Source organism: Lactuca serriola, chromosome 6, assembly GCF_051521515.1.
Source record: "Lactuca serriola cultivar US96UC23 chromosome 6, Lser_US96UC23_V15, whole genome shotgun sequence".
Taxonomy (NCBI): Eukaryota; Viridiplantae; Streptophyta; class Magnoliopsida; order Asterales; family Asteraceae; genus Lactuca; species Lactuca serriola.
Genome location: NC_136413.1, coordinates 182414112 through 182433810, shown reverse-complemented (window position 1 = coordinate 182433810; position 19699 = coordinate 182414112). Strand labels below are relative to the sequence as shown.

The 19699-nt window shown below is 40.0% G+C and overlaps 1 protein-coding gene across 1 annotated transcript; it reads right to left on the bottom strand.

Moving 5' to 3' along the window:
- Nucleotides 1-230: 230 nt before the first annotated feature.
- Nucleotides 231-683, bottom strand: LOC145060467 (secreted RxLR effector protein 161-like). Its single transcript, XM_079008123.1, has one exon. The coding sequence runs from the start codon at nucleotides 681-683 to the stop codon at nucleotides 231-233; it is 453 nt and encodes a 150-aa protein (XP_078864249.1).
- Nucleotides 684-19699: the final 19016 nt, after the last annotated feature.

The following is a 19699-nucleotide window of genomic DNA, read 5'->3' as shown; positions in this document are numbered from 1 at the left end:
AAAGGGCCCACCAAATTTTCATCAGTGTAAACTTTGTGAATACTGATTTCATCATCTTCAACTTTATACCGAATGAGGTTGAATCTACGGCTTATATGCCTGGTCTTTTTGTTTGATATGGGTTCTTTTGCCAAAGAAATCGCACACTCATTGTTACAAAAGACTTCTAGGGGATCCTGAATGGAAGGAACCACGCCTAGATATCCAATGAATTTCTTCATCCAAGCAGCCTATTGCGCAACTTTTGAAGATGCGGTGTATTTGGACTCTGTAGTGGACTGTGCAACAACACTTTGCTTGGAGCTCTTCCAAGAGACTACACCCCCATTGAAAATGAACACATACCCTAATTGTAACTTAAAATCATCTCGATCTGTTATGAATGACGCATCAGTGTAACACTTTACACTTAAGCTTTCATCAACACCTCCATAGACGAGGAACATATCTTCACTTCTACACAAGTACTTAAGGATGTTCTTCATAGCTATCCAATGACTCTCCCCTGGATTTTTTTGAAACTTGCTTGTCATGTTCATAGCATAAGAAAGATCAGGTATATTATAATTCATGGCATACATGATAGATCTAACTGCTAAAGCATATCGAATATCTTTGATCTTGTCTAGCTTAGCCTTTGTGCTAGGACATTGGGATGAACTTAGAACTGTGTCATGTGCCATTGATACAGATCCTCTCTTAGAGTTTTGCATCTTGAACCTTTTCAAGACCTTGTCAATGTATGTACTTTGGATTAGACCTATTAATCGTTTTGATCTGTCTCTATATATTTTGATTCCAAGAATATATTGAGCTTCACCTAGATCCTTCATTGAGAAGCACTTTCCTAACCAAGCCTTTACACCTCGTAAAGTTGGAAAGTGATTTCCAATGATAAGTATGTCATCCACATATAGGACCAATAAGGTCACCGAGCTCCCACTATTTTTCATGTAAACACTAGATTCATATTCGTTTCTAACAAACCCATACTTTGTGATTTCTTCTTTACAACAATTATTCTAATTTCGAGATGCTTGATTTAACCCGTAAATGCATCTCTTGAGCTTACCCACTTTATTAGGATGCCTTTGGTCGACAAAACCTTTGGGCCGAACCATATAGACATCTTCTTCTAAGTGTCCATTTACAAAAGTAGTTTTGACATCCATTTTCCATATCTCATAGTCATGATATGCAGCGATGAAAATTAGTATCGTAATAGATTTAATCATAACAATTGGATAAAAGGTTTCATCATAATCAACCCCTTGGGTTTGATTGAATCCTTTAGCAGCAACTCTTTCTTTGAATGTGTGTAAATTGCCATTCATGTCAGTCTTCTTCTTGAAGAACCACTTACTCCCTACAATATTACATTGGGGGGAAGTTCAACCAAATCATAGACTTTGTTTTATCTCATGGATTGCATCTCTACGTTCATGACTTCCTGCTATTTTTCCGATTTAGGATCTGCCATTGCATTTCGGTAAGTGGCGGGCTCGTCAGCGTTCATCATCATGAAACATTCATCAATGATAAATCCTTATCTCTCAGGTTCTTGATGAAATCTATCGGATCTGCGAACGCTTTGTGTTTCAACAGGTTGAAGACTAAGGATTTCTTCATCTTTTGCTACCTCTTATTCAATACTAGTGCCAACTTAAGTTGCATCAGGCTATGGTTCTTGATCTTCTTCAAGTTACATGCGCCTCCTACTTGCTTCATCCATTGAAAACTTGCTTTCTAATAATTCAACTTTTCGTGAGATAAAGATCTTATTATGACTAGGGATGTACAAGTAATATCCTAAAAAATCTTTAGGATATCCTACAAAGATGCATTTGGTAGAACTAGGCTCGAGTTTGTTGGAAGCTTCTTATCTAACATAAGTTTCACAACCCCAAACATTCATATAAGATAGTTATGGAGCTTTTCCATACCATATCTCATAAGGTTTTTTGTCTACCTTCTTAGTTGGTGTCATATTCAAGATACGGCTGCAGTAAGTAAGGCATAATTCCAAAACGATAAAAGGGATAGTACTTTTGCTCATCATGCATCGAACCATCTCAAGTAAGGTTCGATTTCTCCTATCAGACACACCATTAATTTGTGGCGTTCTAGGTGGAGTAGGTTGTGAGATAATCCCACAACTCGTAAGTGATCTTGAACTCTTGGCTCAAGTACTCACCACCTCTACTCGAACGAAGGATTTTGATTGTTTTATCGAGTTGATTCTCAACTTCACTTTGAAAAAATTTAAACTTTTCAAATGCTTCATGTTTATTCTTCATCAAATACACATATAACCAAAACGACTGAAGTCTTTGGTGAAGGTGATATAATATCTTTCACTATATCTTGACATTGTTTTGAAAGGACCACATACATCAGTGTGTATGATGCCTAATAAAATGCTTGCCCTTTCACTAGTTCCAGAGAAAGGAGCCTTTGTCATTTTGCCACATAAACAAGATTCACATATGTCAAACAACTCAGTGTCATTTTCCCCAAAAATTCCACTCTTTTAGAGTTGGGATATGCACTTCTTGTTAATATATCCAAGACCACAATGCCGTAGATGTGTTTGGTTCAAACCTTGTTTAATCCTTTTAGTGTTAACATGATAAATGGACTTATCATTTGAAGTGTCATCTAGATTCAATTCATAAATTTCATTTATTGGTCTGGCCTCAAAATAGAATATTCCATCCAAGAAGGAATGAATATTCTCATCAACAAACTGAAAATTAAAACCAGATTTTCTTAAACGTGAAACTGATACAATATTTCTAGTAATAGAAGTAACCAAATACACATTGTTTAATGTTAAGTACAAACCAGATGGTAAACATAAATCAAAATATCCTATTGATTGGTTGGCAACCCGTGCTTCATTGCCCACATGCAATACCATCTCATTTGTCTTCAGTTCCCTACTCTTTTTGAACCCCTACAATGAATTAGAAATATGAGTTCTACAACCAGTATCAAATACCCATGTGTTAGATGAAAAGGTAAATAAACCCATTTATATCATGAAAATGGATATACCTGAAGTGCCCTCCCCAACCTTCTTGTTCTTCAACTCAATAAGGCACTTAGGATAATTCCTTTTCCAATGCCCAACAACCCCACACTCAAAGAATGTGTCATCTTTAACAACCTTTTCCTTCTTCTTGAGTGGTGGATTTTAGGGAGATTTCTTCCCTTTGTCATTGCCAGCTTGTGGCTTCCCTCTATAATTTTTTCCTTGATTCTTCTTCTTGACTTGTCCCTCCCGAATCATGAGCACTTGGGGGGTTTCGTTGGGATGTTTTTCTCTGCAGTTTTGAGCATCCCTTGAAACTCTGAGATTGATTTATCCCACCCATTCATGTTGTAGTTCATGATGAAAGTATCATAGAACTTGGGCAATGAATTCAGAATTATGTCTATGGTCAAGTCCAATGGATATGGAGAGCCCAATATCTCTAACTAATCCATATGACTTTTCATCTTAAGAATATGAGTGCTCATATTCCCGGTTTCTTCAACCTTCCAAGCATGAAGGGCTCAAACGATTTCAAACCTTTCAGTACTAGCTTGCTGACCAAACATCTGCTTGGGATGTTCAATCATGTCAAAAGCAGTGAAGAATTGTAGATCCCGCTGAAGATTAGGAATCATGGTGACAAGCATGAGGCATGAAACATTAAGTGAATCATTTGCATGCTTAAGTGAAGCATCATGTACTACCTTTGGAATAGAAGGTGGTTCTTCTGGGATTTGCTATTTAACGACAGTGCCTCTCTTTTCTTGTTTTAAAATCATTCGCAAATTTCTATGCCAATCCAGAAAATTGGAGTGGCTCAGTTTTTCTTTTTCAAGCATGGATCAAAGGTTCATGGGGTGACGATGTGTTATAATAGTTGGTGGAGCCATCTATAAAATTTGACAAAGTTATATTTAGTATTTAATTCAATAAAAATAATACCCTTTCGTTTCCAAGAACATTATTTATTTAAAGTCTAGGATCCAAGTTACAAATTAAAAAAATGGTTAGGTGACCTTTATCCCACTTACTCAATTTTAAAAAGGTAAATAGCTTTTATTAATAACACCACTTGTAATTCCTAGATGTATCAGACCCTTAACAATCCATTTGTTAATTTCATATGTTCGGTCTCATCTATGCCTTGGAACACTCTTGCTTAGGTGACCTTTATCACAAGAGGTTTCCAATCAAGCCATCCAAGTAAAGAAAGTTATTCAATTGGCCAATGACTTGATTATATAAATCACAAAAATACTTTGTCCACCAAAAGATAACACAAGTGGTTAGGTGACCTTTATCCCACAAGCATTATACAAATGGTGTGCAAATATTTCTAAAGTTAGATGGAATAGACATGCCTTTTTGAAAGGAATTTGGAAGTTTTATTATTCTATTTAAAACATCTGATATCATGATAATTGCATGCATCCAATTAATCATGGTATCAATATTCACAAAATCACATTTCAGGTTCAAATATAAAACCCGGTTTTTTATATTTTGACCGATTCAATTTTAACGATAATATCTAATATTAAGTTTGAGTTTAAGCCTTGTGGAAAACTTTAATATTGTTTAATAAAAGTTACTTTCATTAAAAAATACTTGTAGTTTGTATAAGTTTCAAAATCTTTTAGACTTATATTTTACAATTTCAAAATTTATCAAATATAACAATTTTTAATAAAACCGGTTTTTATTTTAAAGCATTAACTTGTTACATATTATGTTAAGCTTTTAAATTTTGCAAACCAAACTCCATGTGATGTTTATTTTGACCAAATAATAGTTTGAGTTTGTGAAAAGCTAAATTATCAACCACACAAAATATTTACATTGAAAATAAACAACACAAGAATACATTTAACATAAGCCAACATTGATCTAATTAACACTTTTGTGAGCCAACACAAAAGTGTTAAGTCCTTCCTAAGGGACAAAGGGACCAAATAATACAAGTTGTTCTTCATGTGATCTTCAAGCTCCCACATGCAATAACAACCAACTTTGTTGCAATTTTATAAGATTTTTATAAAAATTATGAACTTTTATAAAAACCATACAAAACCATGGAATCCACTTGTAGTCTTCAAAATTGGATTTCCTCTTCATCTTGTTACATTTTTCATAATTTAAATGTAGTATAAAACTAATCTATTACATAAAAATGACAAGAATAAAAATTAGCTGCTTCTATTACATACTTTTATGAATAAAAGAATATTACAAACCATTTTCAAATAAATCACACATACAACAACACAAATAGTCCAAGGCTTGTCTATGCACTCTAAAATACATATACACATAAAACAACCTTTGTTTTTCTAAGACAACTTTAAGTGAAAAAACTACATATAAGTTTTTGTCACAAAAAATAACAATTAAAAGTAGTCAAAGAAAATATGTATGAACTTGTTTTTAAACAAAACCAAGTTATCCATATTCTCCAAAAACCAAGATTTCCATAAATCAAAAAACTAACCAACCCTTTAAGGTGGCTCTTGATACCAATTGTGGGGTTTTGTTAAAAAATAGTTTCTAATATTTGTTGTCTTTGGATCCCTAAGGGGAGGCTACGTAGTTGATGAAGAATGTGGAACCTTTGAGACACCAACAGTGAACCAACTTGAAGAGATGATAGTCACATGTAACACTCATGTTTGGTAAGTTTCACATTTAACCCCTTTATCGGAAAACATTGCATTTTTGGTCATTTAGCTAGTACAATGGGCTTACTAAGTGGTACGCTTAGTGTACTAGCCCGATGTCTTGGTCGCGGGACCTAACCACAAATATGAGGCATACATGGAGTACGCATGGCATACGTGAGTATGAGTCAAACCCTAACTTTTAGGGTTTGTAACCTTTTTAAACCTTATGATAGCCTCATTTGGTCATGTTTAGCCCGCCTCCACCTCTCATTGTCCCAGAAACAAAACTCTAAGAGTGTTAGTGAGTTTGTGAGCTTGATAAGAGATTTTTGGTGTCTTAAGGTGAAGAAGAAGAAGAGAATGCCTTGGAGAAGTTGATTGAGCTTGTAGATCCAAGATCACCCTCACATTTTCAAGCTTTGTGAGGTAAAAATCTTACACCTTTACGCTCCTCTATGTTAGATCTAGTTCACGGAACATTTGTGCATCTTTTGAGTCCTTTATTTTAAAAGAGATGTTTTGATCTACTGTAGAGGCTATGGATGTTAGATCTTAGTTCCTTTCAGTCCCCAAGTTCATAAAAATGTCAACTTTAAGGAGCATTTCGACCCATGCATGTGTTAAGACCTTTATTAAGTTCTTTTTGAGCTCTTGGGCCCCATTAAGCCATGCATGTGTGTAAAGTTGCCAACTTTTCGTAATAAGTGATCTTATAGAATCAAATCTGAGAGTTTGTCTTGAAGTCTCGATGGATTAAAAATACTTAATGGAGTGGGGTGGAAAGTTGGGGAGTACACTAGGCGTACCCAGCTGGTACGCTGCACGTACTAGCCCCAAAAGGTGTACGCTAAGCGTACAAGCTGAGTACACCCCGCGTACTCAACATATATGCTTTTTAGGCTTACATTCTCGGTTTGGGCCATAGGTTGTGTTTTCTACATTTGGTCCTTGTTGATCCATTAGACTTCTAATTTGGACTTTTGGATAATGTGTTGGGATTTTAGTCCAATGATGGGTTTGGGCCCAATTTAGAAGATTGGGCAATTTTTGGGCTTGTCTCCTATGTTATGGATACTCGGCATAAGGGTAAGGTAACTGTGGGAAATATGTCGATTGTATGGGAGTACTCGGATGTGTTTCCGAAAGAGTTGCTTGTGGTGCCTCCTAAGAGGAAAGTTGATTTTAGGACTGAATAGGTTCCAGGTGCGGCTCTGATACCGAAAGCACCATATCGGTTGGCTCCTCCCGAGATGCAGGAGCTGTCTACACAGCTGTAGGAGCTGTTAGACAAGGGATTCATTCGATCGAGTAGTTCCCCATAGGGAGTACCGATCTTGTTTGTGAAGAAGAAGGATGGTCTCATCGTATATTCATCCACGATTTCTCCAAGATAGTTGTTCCTTTCCCTCGGTTGACGAAGAAGATGGTCACATTTCGCTGGGGGACTGAGCAGCAGGTAACCTTTGAGATCATGAGGAAGAGATTAAGCGAGGCGCCGATTTTAACCCTGCCAAAGGGTGTTGAGGATATTTTGGTTTATTGTGATGCTTCGATCACAATTTTAGGGGCATTTTTAATGAATATGGGCCGTTTGATTGCTTACACTTCGAGGCAGCTAAAGCCTCATGAGGAGGACTATCTGATGCATGATTTGGAGCTGGGGGCTGTGGTTTTCTCCCTCAGGATTTGGTGACATTACCTCTACGGGATCAACGGTAGTATTTAGATGGATCACAAGTGCCTGAGGTATCTGATGGATCAGCCAAATCTGAATATTAGGCAGCGCTGGTGGTTGGGTGTGGTGAAGGATTATGATTGTGAGATCCTTTACCATCCGGGGAAGGCCAATGTGGTGGTTGATGCTCTCAGCTGCAATGTGGTCACAACTCCAATCATGGATCCTTGTTTGACGATGATCGTGATTACTCCTCTGTTGGAGTGGATTCGTGAGGCTTAGATCGAGGCTATAGAGGAGGAGAACTGAAAGAGTGAGTGCATTGTTGGCCTGGTGGCTTCCTTTAATTATAATAGACGTGGGTTATTGACTCTTCATCAGAGGGTATGGGTTCCGTATTGGGGTGGTGTGTGTCTAGTTCTGATAGAGCAGGCATAAAAATCTAGATTCTCAATTTATACTGTGGCAACGAAGATGTGTCGAGATCTTTGTCCAGATTATTGGTGGCCCTGCATGAAGTGAAATGTGGGATGGTACATGGAGTGGTGCTTGAATTGTAGGAAAGTCAAGGCTGAGCATCAACGACCTCATGGCAAGATGCAACTGTTTGATACTCCCATTTGGAAATGGGAAGAAATTACCATGGATTTCATTAAAAAGTTGCCTCGTACTATATGCATAGTGGATTTAATATGAGTCATCGTGGATCAATTGACCAAGAGCGCGCATTTTATCCCAACTTAGGAGAGCATATTTACGGAGAAATTGGCTAAGGTATACATTAGGGAGGTCATGGCACGACATGGGGTGTCGATTTCTGTGTTTTCAAATTGGGACATCTGGTTTACTTCTAGATTTTGGAAGCGGTTCCACGATGAGTTGGGTACTCGTCTGCATTTCAGCACGACCTTTCATCCGCAGACTGACGTTCATAGCGAGCAGACCATTTAAACTGTAGAGGATATGCTGAGGGCGTGTGTTTTGAATTTTGGTGGGAGTTGGGATACATATCTTCCGTTAGCGAAATTATCTTATAACAATAGTTATCATGCCAGCATTAATCGACCTCCTTTTGAGATGCTTTATGAGAGGAAATGCAGGACCCCGATATGTTGGACTGAGGTCGGTTAGTGGGTCATGGGGTGTAACGACCCAAATTTTCAAATAAAATTTTCATTTTTAATTAACCAAAACATTCTCATAAAATATGAAATCTCAATGACATTCGTTTTCAAAAATCCATAACATCAGCATTTTATTTCAAATATCAGAGTGTCCCATCAAAACAATGTCGAAGAATGCATGTCACTCCATCAAGCCTTGCCCTTGCCCTTAGGCTCAGATGTACCTGAAACAAATACATAAACTGTAAGCTAATACTTAGTGAGTTCCCCAGAGCAAACCCCACATGGTCTACATAATTACATATACCATATCAACTATAAAAGCTACATAAACCACATAAGACATGCATACAACATATAAGGATGCCATGGAAACCCTCCAAGGTCTTACACCTAATGCCACTGGAACCCCCACGTGGTCTTAACTACCTTCCATGGGAACCCCCACATGGTTTTCCTGCCATGGGAACCCCCACATGGTCTTCCTTCCATGGGAACCCCCACACGGTATTTACTACAAGAAATAACATACAAGCCACACATGCAAATATACTAGGATGCCATGGAAACCCACCAAGGTCTTACACATAAGTGCCTCGGGAACCCCCAGAGCTCTTTCTTGCAAGTATCACAAATAACTAGCATACCATATATCCCATAACCAACTAGGCATATCTCATAACAATAATGGGTCGGCCTTGGTGCCTTAGCCCCATTGGTATGGTGAGGAAACTCGCCTTCTCAAAATGTTGAATTGATAAGATAAGATCGGATAAGTCCCAACGCGCAGCTCCAACTCAAATGCCTATAACCATCATGTGATTAACTTGTCAAAATATCGAAATACCATAAATACCCTCTAGGTCAAACTTAGTCAATCCTGGTTAAAGTCCAAGTCAACAGTCAAGGTCAACAATCCATGTTGCCCCAACTCGTCGAGTACATCTAACAACTCGTCGAGTTCCTTCGGACTGGTACAAACCCTAGCCAACTCGTCGAGTTGTCTCATCAGCACGACAAGTTCACTCAATATCCAGAAGGCGGGGAAACCTGATCCAACTCGTCGAGTCGCCAGGGCAACTCGTCGAGTTTTCTCTTACCTCAACATAATAAGTCCTTCCAGTCGAATCCAAACCTCCAAACTACAGATCCAATCCCTTAAGACTGAAATACCACGTAAAGTTGCAAACTTTACATGCACGCATGGCCTTGAATGGCTAAAACACTAACACTAAGGTTCATACAATGTTTAGGACATGGAAAAGCGTCTAGACTAGGTAAAGGGAGAAACTTTATGTCTATGAAGACCTAGAGGTGTCCAGATCTGGAACCATATCCTCATGACAAGTCCAAATCCGAGTATGACTCCATTTTTGCACCAAAAGTGACCATATTCTTCCATAAGATGAGATCTAAGCAAATAGAGATCAAGGTAGTAACTTTTTACCTCAAAATAGATGCTAACACCAGGTAGATGCCGCATCTAATGCCCTCTCCTCACTTCAACCTATTCAACCTATAAGTTTCCTTCCAAAAAGCATAAGATTCACTCTTCAAAGCTCACATACACACTCAAGAAGGCACAAAATTGCGACTAGGGTTTCTCTCAGAACAGATAGGATGATGAGGGAGGCCACAATGACCCATAAGCTCCTTAAATAGGGTACAAACCTCTGAAAATTAGGGTTTTCCTTTACAATGTCTATTCTTCCAGTTGGGGCCTTCCAACTCGTCGAGTAGACCCTAATTCCCACATCCAAAATCGATCTCTACCCATCGAGTTGCGCTCCCCAACTCGTCGATTCCTAGTACAAAACGTTAAAAACTTAAAAATCAAATGATACCTAGAGCAGGCGTTACAAATCTCACCCATTTGACTAGACTTTCTCCTTGAAGTCTGCTAGCGGAAACAAGTCCGGGTAGTGATCTCGCATCTCCTCTTTCGGCTCCCATGTCCATTCAGAGCCTCTTTGGTGTTGCCATTGCACCTTCACTAACTTCACCTCCTTGTTCCGAAGAACCTTAATCTTCCTATCCAAAATCGAAAATGGCCTCTCATTGTAGTTCAGGCTCTCATCTACCTGAATGTCGTCCATGGAAACAATTGCGGTCTCTTCTGCGACACACTTCCGAAGATAGGACACGTGGAAAGTGTTGTGTATCTGGCTAAGCTCATCCTGTAGATCCAAACGGTAAGCCACCTTTCTCACCCGGGCAGAAATCCTGAACGGGCCAATATATAAGCGCCCTAACTTGCCCCTCTTCCGGAACCTGGGGACTCCCTTCCATGGCGACACTTTAAGTAAAACAAAGTCCGCCATCTGGAACTCAAGTTCCGATCGACATTGGTCAACAAAGCTCTTCTGACGACTCTGTGCGACTCGTAGCCGATCGTGCAGTTGTTGAACCAACTTATTAGTCTTGAGAACCACCTCGGTGCTCCTCATGACTCGGTGCCCTACCTCACCCAAACAAACAGGGGTCCTACACCTCCAACCATACAACATCTCAAATGGCGGTCAGTCGATACTAGCATGATAACTATTGTTGTATGAAAACTCTGCTAGTGGGAGGTATGTATCCCAACTCCCTCCAAAATCCAATATTCATGTCCAAAGCATATCCTCGAGTGTTTGGACTGTCCTCTCACTCTGACCATCTGTCCAGGGGTGGTAAGTCATGCTGAAAAGTAACTGAGTGCCCAGTTCCTCACGGAACTTCCTCTAGAATCTAGATGTAAATCGGACATCCCGGTCAGAGACTACTATCACTGGCACCCCATGCCTAGCCACCACCTCTCGCACGTAAATATCTGCTAATTTCTCAGCGGAGATGCTCTCAGAGATCAGATTAAAGTGGGCACTCATCGTCAATCTATCCATAATCACTCATACGACATCTACACCCTTTTCTGTCCTTGGTAACTTTGTGATGAAGTCCATTGTATCTTTCCACTTCCACATAGGAATGGGTAGCGAATGAATCTTGCCATGTGGCCGCTGATGTTCGGCCTTGACCTTCCTGCAGGTCAAGCACTGCTCCTCAAACTAAGCGATCTCCCTCTTCATGCAGGGCCACCAGTAACTCAACCTTAGATCTCTATACATTTTTGTAGCTCCCAGATGTATAGAGAACTTTGACTTATGTGCCTCCTCCAATATCTTTTGTCTCACTCCCCCAGTCACCGACACCCACACCCGGCCATAGTATGTCAATAGTCCTCGACCATCCCATACAAATAAGGGAAACTGCCTCCGAATCTACTCTATGTTCCAATTCTCTTTCTTTAAACCCTCCACTTGAGCCTTCTTGATCATATCTAGTAGTGGAGAGACCACCAACATCCTCAGCCAAATGTTCCCGATCGGAGAACCTGTCTTCTTGCTGCTCAAAGCATCTGCCACCACGTTGGCCTTCCTAGGGTGGTACAAGATCTTGCAATCATAAGTTTCAATACATCCAACCACCTCCTCTGTCATATGTTTAGGTTCTGTTGATCCATCAAATACTTTAAACTTTTGTGATCTGTGACGATGGTACACCGAACTCCATACAAATAGTGTCTCCATATCTTAAGGGCAAACACCACTGCGCCCAATCCAGGGTCGTGAGTGGGGTAGTTCACTTCGTGAGGCTTCAACTGCCTCGAGGTGTATGTGATCACATGCCCTATCTACATCAGTACAACGCCTAACCTTGAGATCGACGCATCACATTATACTACCAAATCATCTAGCCCCTCGGGTAGTACGAGAATCGGAGGCTCCCATAACCTCTGCCTCAACGTCTCGAAAGTCGACTACTGTTCCGGGCCCCACCGAAAAGTCACATCCTTCTTGTTCAAGCGGGTCAAAAGCACTGCAATCTTCAATGAATCTCCGATAATACCCTGCTAAGCCCAAGAAGCTACGAATCTCACATGCGTTCTTCAGTACTTCCCACCGCATCACTGCCTTAACCTTGGCTGGATCAACCGAAATACCCTTCTAGTTGATGACGCTCCCCAAAAACTGCACCTCTCGCAAACAGAAATCACACTTTGAAAACTTGGCATAAAGCCTTTCCGTTCTCAGTGTCTCCAATACCTCTCTTAAATGTTTCTCATGCTGCTCCTTGGTCTTAGAATAGACTAACATATCATCAATGAAAACGACCACCGACCGATCCAGCATCGGTCTACACACCTTGTTCATGAGATCCATGAAAGCTGTTGGGGGCATTGGTGACTCCAAATGGCATCACCACAAACCCATAGTGCCCGTACCGAGTCCTGAAGGTTGTATGCGGTATATCTTCATCCCTAATCCTCATCTGTTGGTACCCCGACCGAAGATCAATCTTGGAAAACCAAGATATACCCTGCAGCTGATCGAACAAATCGTGTATCCTCGGGAGTGGATAACGGTTTTTCACCGTTAGCTTGTTCAGCTCTCGGTAATCAATACACATGTTGTGTGACCCATTTATCTATTTCACAAACAGAATCGATGCTCCCCATGGAGAACTACGCAGACGAATAAACCCTCGGTCCCGTAGCTCCTGAAGGTGCGTAGATAGCTCCTGCATCTCGGGCGGAGCTAGCCGGTACGGTGCCTTGGCTATCGGGGCAGCACCAGGTACCAAATCAATTCGAAACTCCACCTGCCTCTCCGAAGGCACCACTGGCAACTCCTCAGGAAAGACATCGCAAAAATCTCGTACAACTAGCACACTATCCAAATCTGTCGAGCTCTCAATCCTCATATCCGAGATATATGCCAAAAATCCTGAACAAGCCTATTGTAGAGGTCTCTTAGCCCTCGCTGCTGAACAGAGGGTTGGCCCCTACAAGGCCCTCTCTCCATGAATAACCAGTTCTCCCCTACTTGGGTTTCGAAACCTCACTAACTAGCACTCGTAATCGATCATGGACCCATTGGCCCCCAACCAGTCCATCCCGATGATCACCTTTAGCCCTCGCAATGGTATCAGGACTAGATCAACACAGAATCTCTCCCCAAGCACATTCAGGACACAGTCCCGATACACCTTGGCAGCACTCACAACGCGGTCATCCGCAATCTCAACCTCAATCAGGGAATCCAAAATACCTGGTGCATCTCGGAACTTCTTGTTAAGCACAAGAGATACAAACGATCGGGTAGCACCCAAGTCAAATAGAACGTGAGCTGACATACCATTGACCAAAAAAGTCCCTATACATGATCACATATATACACAAAAGCAATACAAATCAATATAAAGCAGGAAAGATATAACACATACCAGCCATGACGTCTGGCGCTGCCCGAGCCTCCTTGGTAGTCAATTGAAATGTGCGGCTCTTCACCGCTGGAGCATCCGCCTTAGCAGGCGACCATCTTTGATCCTCAATGGGGCGGGCGCAGGCACCACCACTGCTCCTCCCCTCCCCCCTCCTCTGCAATCTCGGACAATCGACCTTTTTATGGCTAGTATGGTTGCAGTGGAAACAAATTAAGACCTTTTTGGGGCAATCGTTGCTCACGTGGCCCAGCTGACCACACGTATAATATACTTGGCCCATCCCTCGGAAAGCTCCGCCGTGAGATCTCCTACACTTGGCACGCTGGCCAGGGCCCTGCTGGCCCTTACTGGATGAATTCGAGGTCTTAGGATTTTTAGCCTGACCTACTGTTGTTTGTGCCTGCTCGGGCTTCCGCTTGGTGCGAAACTCCAACTCCATCTCCCGCTCACGAGCCTTTTCCACCATCTCGTTCAGGGTTTTGCATCCTGTAAAGCTCACGAACTCAAATATATCATCCCTCAGCATGGAATGATACCGCACCCTCCTCATATCCTCATCCGCATCATACTACGGGATCAATAATGCTCATTCCCGAAATTTGGCGATGATCTCCGCCACAGTCCAGTGGTCCCATGGAGCTCCTGAAACTCCCTCACTAACCGTTGCACCTTAATAGGTGGTGCAAACTCCAGGTCAAAACGTATGAAAAAATTTGCCCTTGTCATCTCAGCTACACCGGCTGCCCCACCTGGCTAGTCACCTCTCCCCACCAATCTCAAGTTTGATCCCTCCTCATACACGAGGCAAAACCTACCTTTGCCACATCAGGGCAAGAACTCATGCGTCGATCATTCTCCATGTCCACCACCCAACGTCGGCTAATTATAGGGTCCCTGGCCCCGAAGAACTTCGGCGCCCGCATGCCAAGAACTCCCGGAACGAGGGAGTTTGGGCGTCGACTTGGCCCGCAGCAATCTCGGCTCTGAATGACCTGAGCCTCTCCTCCATAATCTCCATCATCCCTTCCTTGACCATCCCAAAAATCATTAGGGCAGCGTCAAGGATGCCTAGCGGTTCAACTGACTTGGTCTTATACATATAGTAGATATTAAACATTTAATTTTACATATAGTATAAGGTGTATTTTAAACATTTCAAAATACTAGGTTTAATTACTAAATTTTGAAAATTAAAATATTTATTTTAAATTTAAAATTAAACCATATGATTTAATAATTGTCAGTTAATTAAACATTTAATTAATTTACTAAATCAATTTGAGGATTATCCAATTAAATTAATCAAGATAATTTAACCTAAACCTCTCCCCCTAAATTTAAAAAATCATGGAGGGATAAACCAAATTTTATAATTATCGAATTAATCAAACCCGAATTTTCAAAACTGGCTTATCTTAGGGAAGAAGGCAATGATTTCAATCCTTGCCATTTTCGAAATTCTTGAGGGTTAAGGAAACCTTAATTTTGAAATTTGTCCAAAATTTCGAAACCTAGGGTTCAAAATACCCTAGAATCGAAAATCCTTAAGTTCAAAAGGGTTTAATTGCAATAAACCCTAATTGATCAAATTCAAACAATTGTAATCAATTCAATAGAAAACAAGCCAAGTCTTAACTACCGCTGATGGGTTTTGAGCATAACAAACAAAAACCTATGTGTGCATGCAACCCTAGTTCTTGATCTATGTTTTCTCTAATTGAACACACAACTTTTGAACATCAAATGGAAAACCCTAAGACTACTAGTATATTTTCGAAATCAACAAATCAGGTTAGGAAAACATACCTTGATTGTTATATAGCAATAATAATGAATCCAAGTCTTCTTGAAACCCTGAGAGCAAGCGTCACAAGTGTCACGCCTCTAGTGATTCACACCCAATACAAGCAAGAGGATGAGAGTGGAGAGAGGGGAAGAAGCTTGAGAATTTTGGCTATCCTTTTAGGGTTTCTAGTGGTTGAAATTCCCAAGGCTAAGGGGTATATTTATAGTGCAGATAGAATGCCCTGAATAACCCTAATTTGAATATAATATTATTAATTCAAATTTTGTAATTATCCGCCTCCATAATTCTCCACATGGGATAATCTAGAAACCCTACATTATCCATATGAAACTGTCCACCTCCTTCCCTAGGAACGATTTTGAAACCTCTTGCTCAACTATTAAACCATTACACTTTTAATTAATCTTTTAATCCCAAAATTAATTCCAGTTAATTTTTGATTAAATATTAATTAAATATTTTTATTTCTATTTAATATATTATTCTCATAATATATTAACAAATTATTTATTTCAATTTATTAATCAAATAATAAATTTAACCTCTCTCTCTCTACAAAAGCCACCCTGTCCAGTTGCTAGTTTTGAGGGCAACCCAAAAGGACTGTGCTACTATCAATTCAAGTATATACCAATTATAGTTATGGGCCTAGACACCTAATCTAATAGATCAGCAGGTCATGGGGAGTACCGAGGTGGTACTCAAGACCACCGATTTGAACTAGCAGGTTCAGAGTAGACTCCATACAACTCAGTGTCGGTACAAGAGTTTTGCTGACAAACGTCATTCAGATCTAGAGTTCCAGGTGAGGGATATGGTTCTCGTGAAGGTGTCACCTTATAAAGGTGTCATCCGGTTTAAAAAGAGGGCCAAGTTGGGCCCCAGGTACATCGTACCTTTCAGGGTTTCGGCCCGGGTGGGACAGGTTGCATATTGCTTGGATCTTCCTGAGGAGCTCAGTCAGATCCATAGCACGTTCCATATCTCTTAGTTGCGGAAGTATCTAGCGGATGATTTCGTGGTGGTACCATTGGAGGATATTCAGGTGGATGACCGCATGAATTATATTGAGAGACCGGTGGTAATTCTTGACCAGAAGACGAAAACCTTGAGGAACAAGGTTGTTGAGTTGGTGAAAGTCCAGTGGCAACATCGCACGGGTTCTGAATGGACGTGGGAACCAGAGGATGAGATGAGGTAGAACTACCCAAAGTTATTTGCAACAACGGAATTCAATGACAAGTTGTATTCAATTAGGGGAGAATTGTAACACTCAAGTTTGGTTAATTTCATATTTAACCCACCCTTATCTAAAAACATTGCATTTTGGTCCTTTAGCTAGTACGCGGGGCGTACTAAGTGGTACGCTTAGTGTACTAGCTTAATGTCTTATTCGCGGTACTTAACCAAGTACGTGGGGCGTACGTAGAGTACGCATGGCATACGTGAGTCTGATTTAAACCCTAATTTTTAGGGTTTGCATCCTATTTAAACCTTATGATAGTCTCATTTGGTCATTTTTAGCCAGCCTCCAACTCTCCTTGTCCCAGAAACGAAACCCTAAGTGTCTTAGTGAGTTTGTGAGCTTGATAAGAGATTTTTGGTGTCTTAAGTTGAAGAAGAATAATCGAATCCCTTGGAGAAGTTGATTGAGTTTGTAGATACAGGATCACTCCCATATTTGCAAGCTTTTTGAGGTAAGAATCTTACACATTTGTTCTCTTCTATGCTAGATCTAGTTCATGGAACATTTATGCATCTTTTTAGTACTTTGTATTAAATGACAGCTTTTGATCTACTCCAGAGGCTATGGATGCTGGATCTTAGCTCCTTTCAGTCCCCATGTTCATAAAAATGTCAACTTTATGGAGCATTTGGATCCATGTATGCTAGATCTTAAGCCCCATTAATCCATGCATGTGTGTAAAGTTGCCAACTTTACGTGATAATTCATCTTATAGAATCAGATCAGAGAGTTTGGCTTGAATTCTCAATGGATTAAGTGCTTAATGGAGTGGGGTGGCAAGCTGGGGAGTACGTTGGGCGTACCCAACCGGAACGCTGCACGTACTATCCCCAGAAGGTGTACACTAAGCGTACAAGCTGAGTACGCCCCGTGTACTCATCATATGGGATTTTTGGTCTTGCATTCTCACGTTGGGCCAGAGGTTGGGTTTTCCTCATTTGGGCCTCGTTAGGCCATTAGACTTCTAATTTGGGCTTTTGTCTAGTGTATTGGGATTTTAGGCCCATGATGGGTTTGCGCCTAATTTGGAAAATTGGGCCATATTTTTTCCTTGGGTTACCAAGTAGAAGTTGGGCCTTCATAGTAGTTGAATTGGGCCCTGGTCTTGGGCCAATTTATATAAAGGGTTAAATGGTCTTTTTCCCTGGTTTTGGGCCCAATTGTTTAGACTAATGGTTATAGATTGGGATGCAATTATTAACTGGATGTTATTGGTATTGATAGCGTGGGGATTTGTCGGACCAACAAACAAATATTTATTCGAGTGATTTAGAATCTTGAGGTAAGTTTCCTCACTATGTTTAGTGGGTCGAAGGCACCAATGTTGGGCCATGGTTTATTATTTTTGGATGCTAGATGTCTGTGTGACTCTCGGATGTGTTATGTGTTGGTATGCTCACCCGGAAAGGCCCGATGTCGGACGGGGCCCGATGACTATATTGTATGTTGTTTTCCTTGTGATTATCGCATGTGTTTGTATGATTATATGTTTATATGTATACCAGGTGGGGCCATATGCCATGCGAGGCCTGATGACTGATAGATCTGTATACCGATCGGGGCCTAATGTCGAGCGGGACCAGATGTCGAGAGAGGCCTAATGAAGGGCGGTGGCCTAGTATGTGTTTGTTTATGTATTGTGTGTGGGATTCTAGGGAACTCACTAAGCTTTGTGCTTACGGTTTTCAGTTAGTGTTTCATATACTTCTGGTTCAAAACTGAAGATCCTGGGATGATTGTAGAGCACACACACCACCTTATTCCGCATTTTGTGATTTACTATGATATTTTATGATGTAGTGATACACATTGATCCATATTGGTTTTATGATGATGTTTTGGATTACCGTTTTATTAAATTAAAAATGAAAATTTTTGGGTCTTATTTTTGGGACGTTACATCAAAACTCTTCAGCCTTAAGCCAAAACCAAAATTTGACTTAAAGAGATCAAGTAACTTCTTCTAACACTTTGGAAGAACAATGAATGAGGGGGAGGAGAAGCTATCCAAAAAAATGAAGGTATGAAAGCCTTCATAAAGCTAAATCAGTATCCAAGAGTTCTTAACACTTTAACCACTCCATACCGCAAAGTCTACATGTCTCTCATGCCTTTTATGCCATGCTTACTTTCCCTTATTATATTCAAAAAACCATATCTTGTTTCCTAGAAACTAACTCACCATTTTTTTGTATAAAAAGAGAAGAAAAGTTTATAAAATTCTTATAACTCTTTGTAAAATATAAAGTTTTACTTTTAGCAAATAGACAAAAAAAAGTCTTTCTGTTCCAAAATAATGTACATGACTTATTAATTAATACCATATGAAATAATTTGTTACATGTTATTGTAAAATAATTATTTCCATGAAATAAATATTTTTCCATTTCATTATAAGAGTTTATGAATATTTATTAAAATCAATTTCTAATAAATACTCAATTGTATCATGTTGTTGTTAGTGTGACCCCTTAGTATCATATGTTAATTAACAACATCTTTCTAATATGACTATTAAGCATATTATCTTTGATGTAAAACAAATATGGCAAGGTACTTTGACATAAAATGAATATTTGTTTGTGATTGTAAAACATATATTGTAAGGTACTTTGACATTACATGAATGTTTCTTTGTGATTGTAAAACAAATATGGCAAGGTACTTTAACTATATAAACAATGGTACAATCCACATGAACAAATCAATCAATAGTTAACAACACAGTTGGTACTATGACAACATTACCAAATATTAACTGACATCATATGAAAGATTGGTTAATAGGAACTAGATTTCATTTCCTTCATCGAAGTGGCCATACATTACAAATGAGGTTATCGTGTTACTAAAATCCCCCAAAAAGATGGTTCTAAAAACCCTAACAA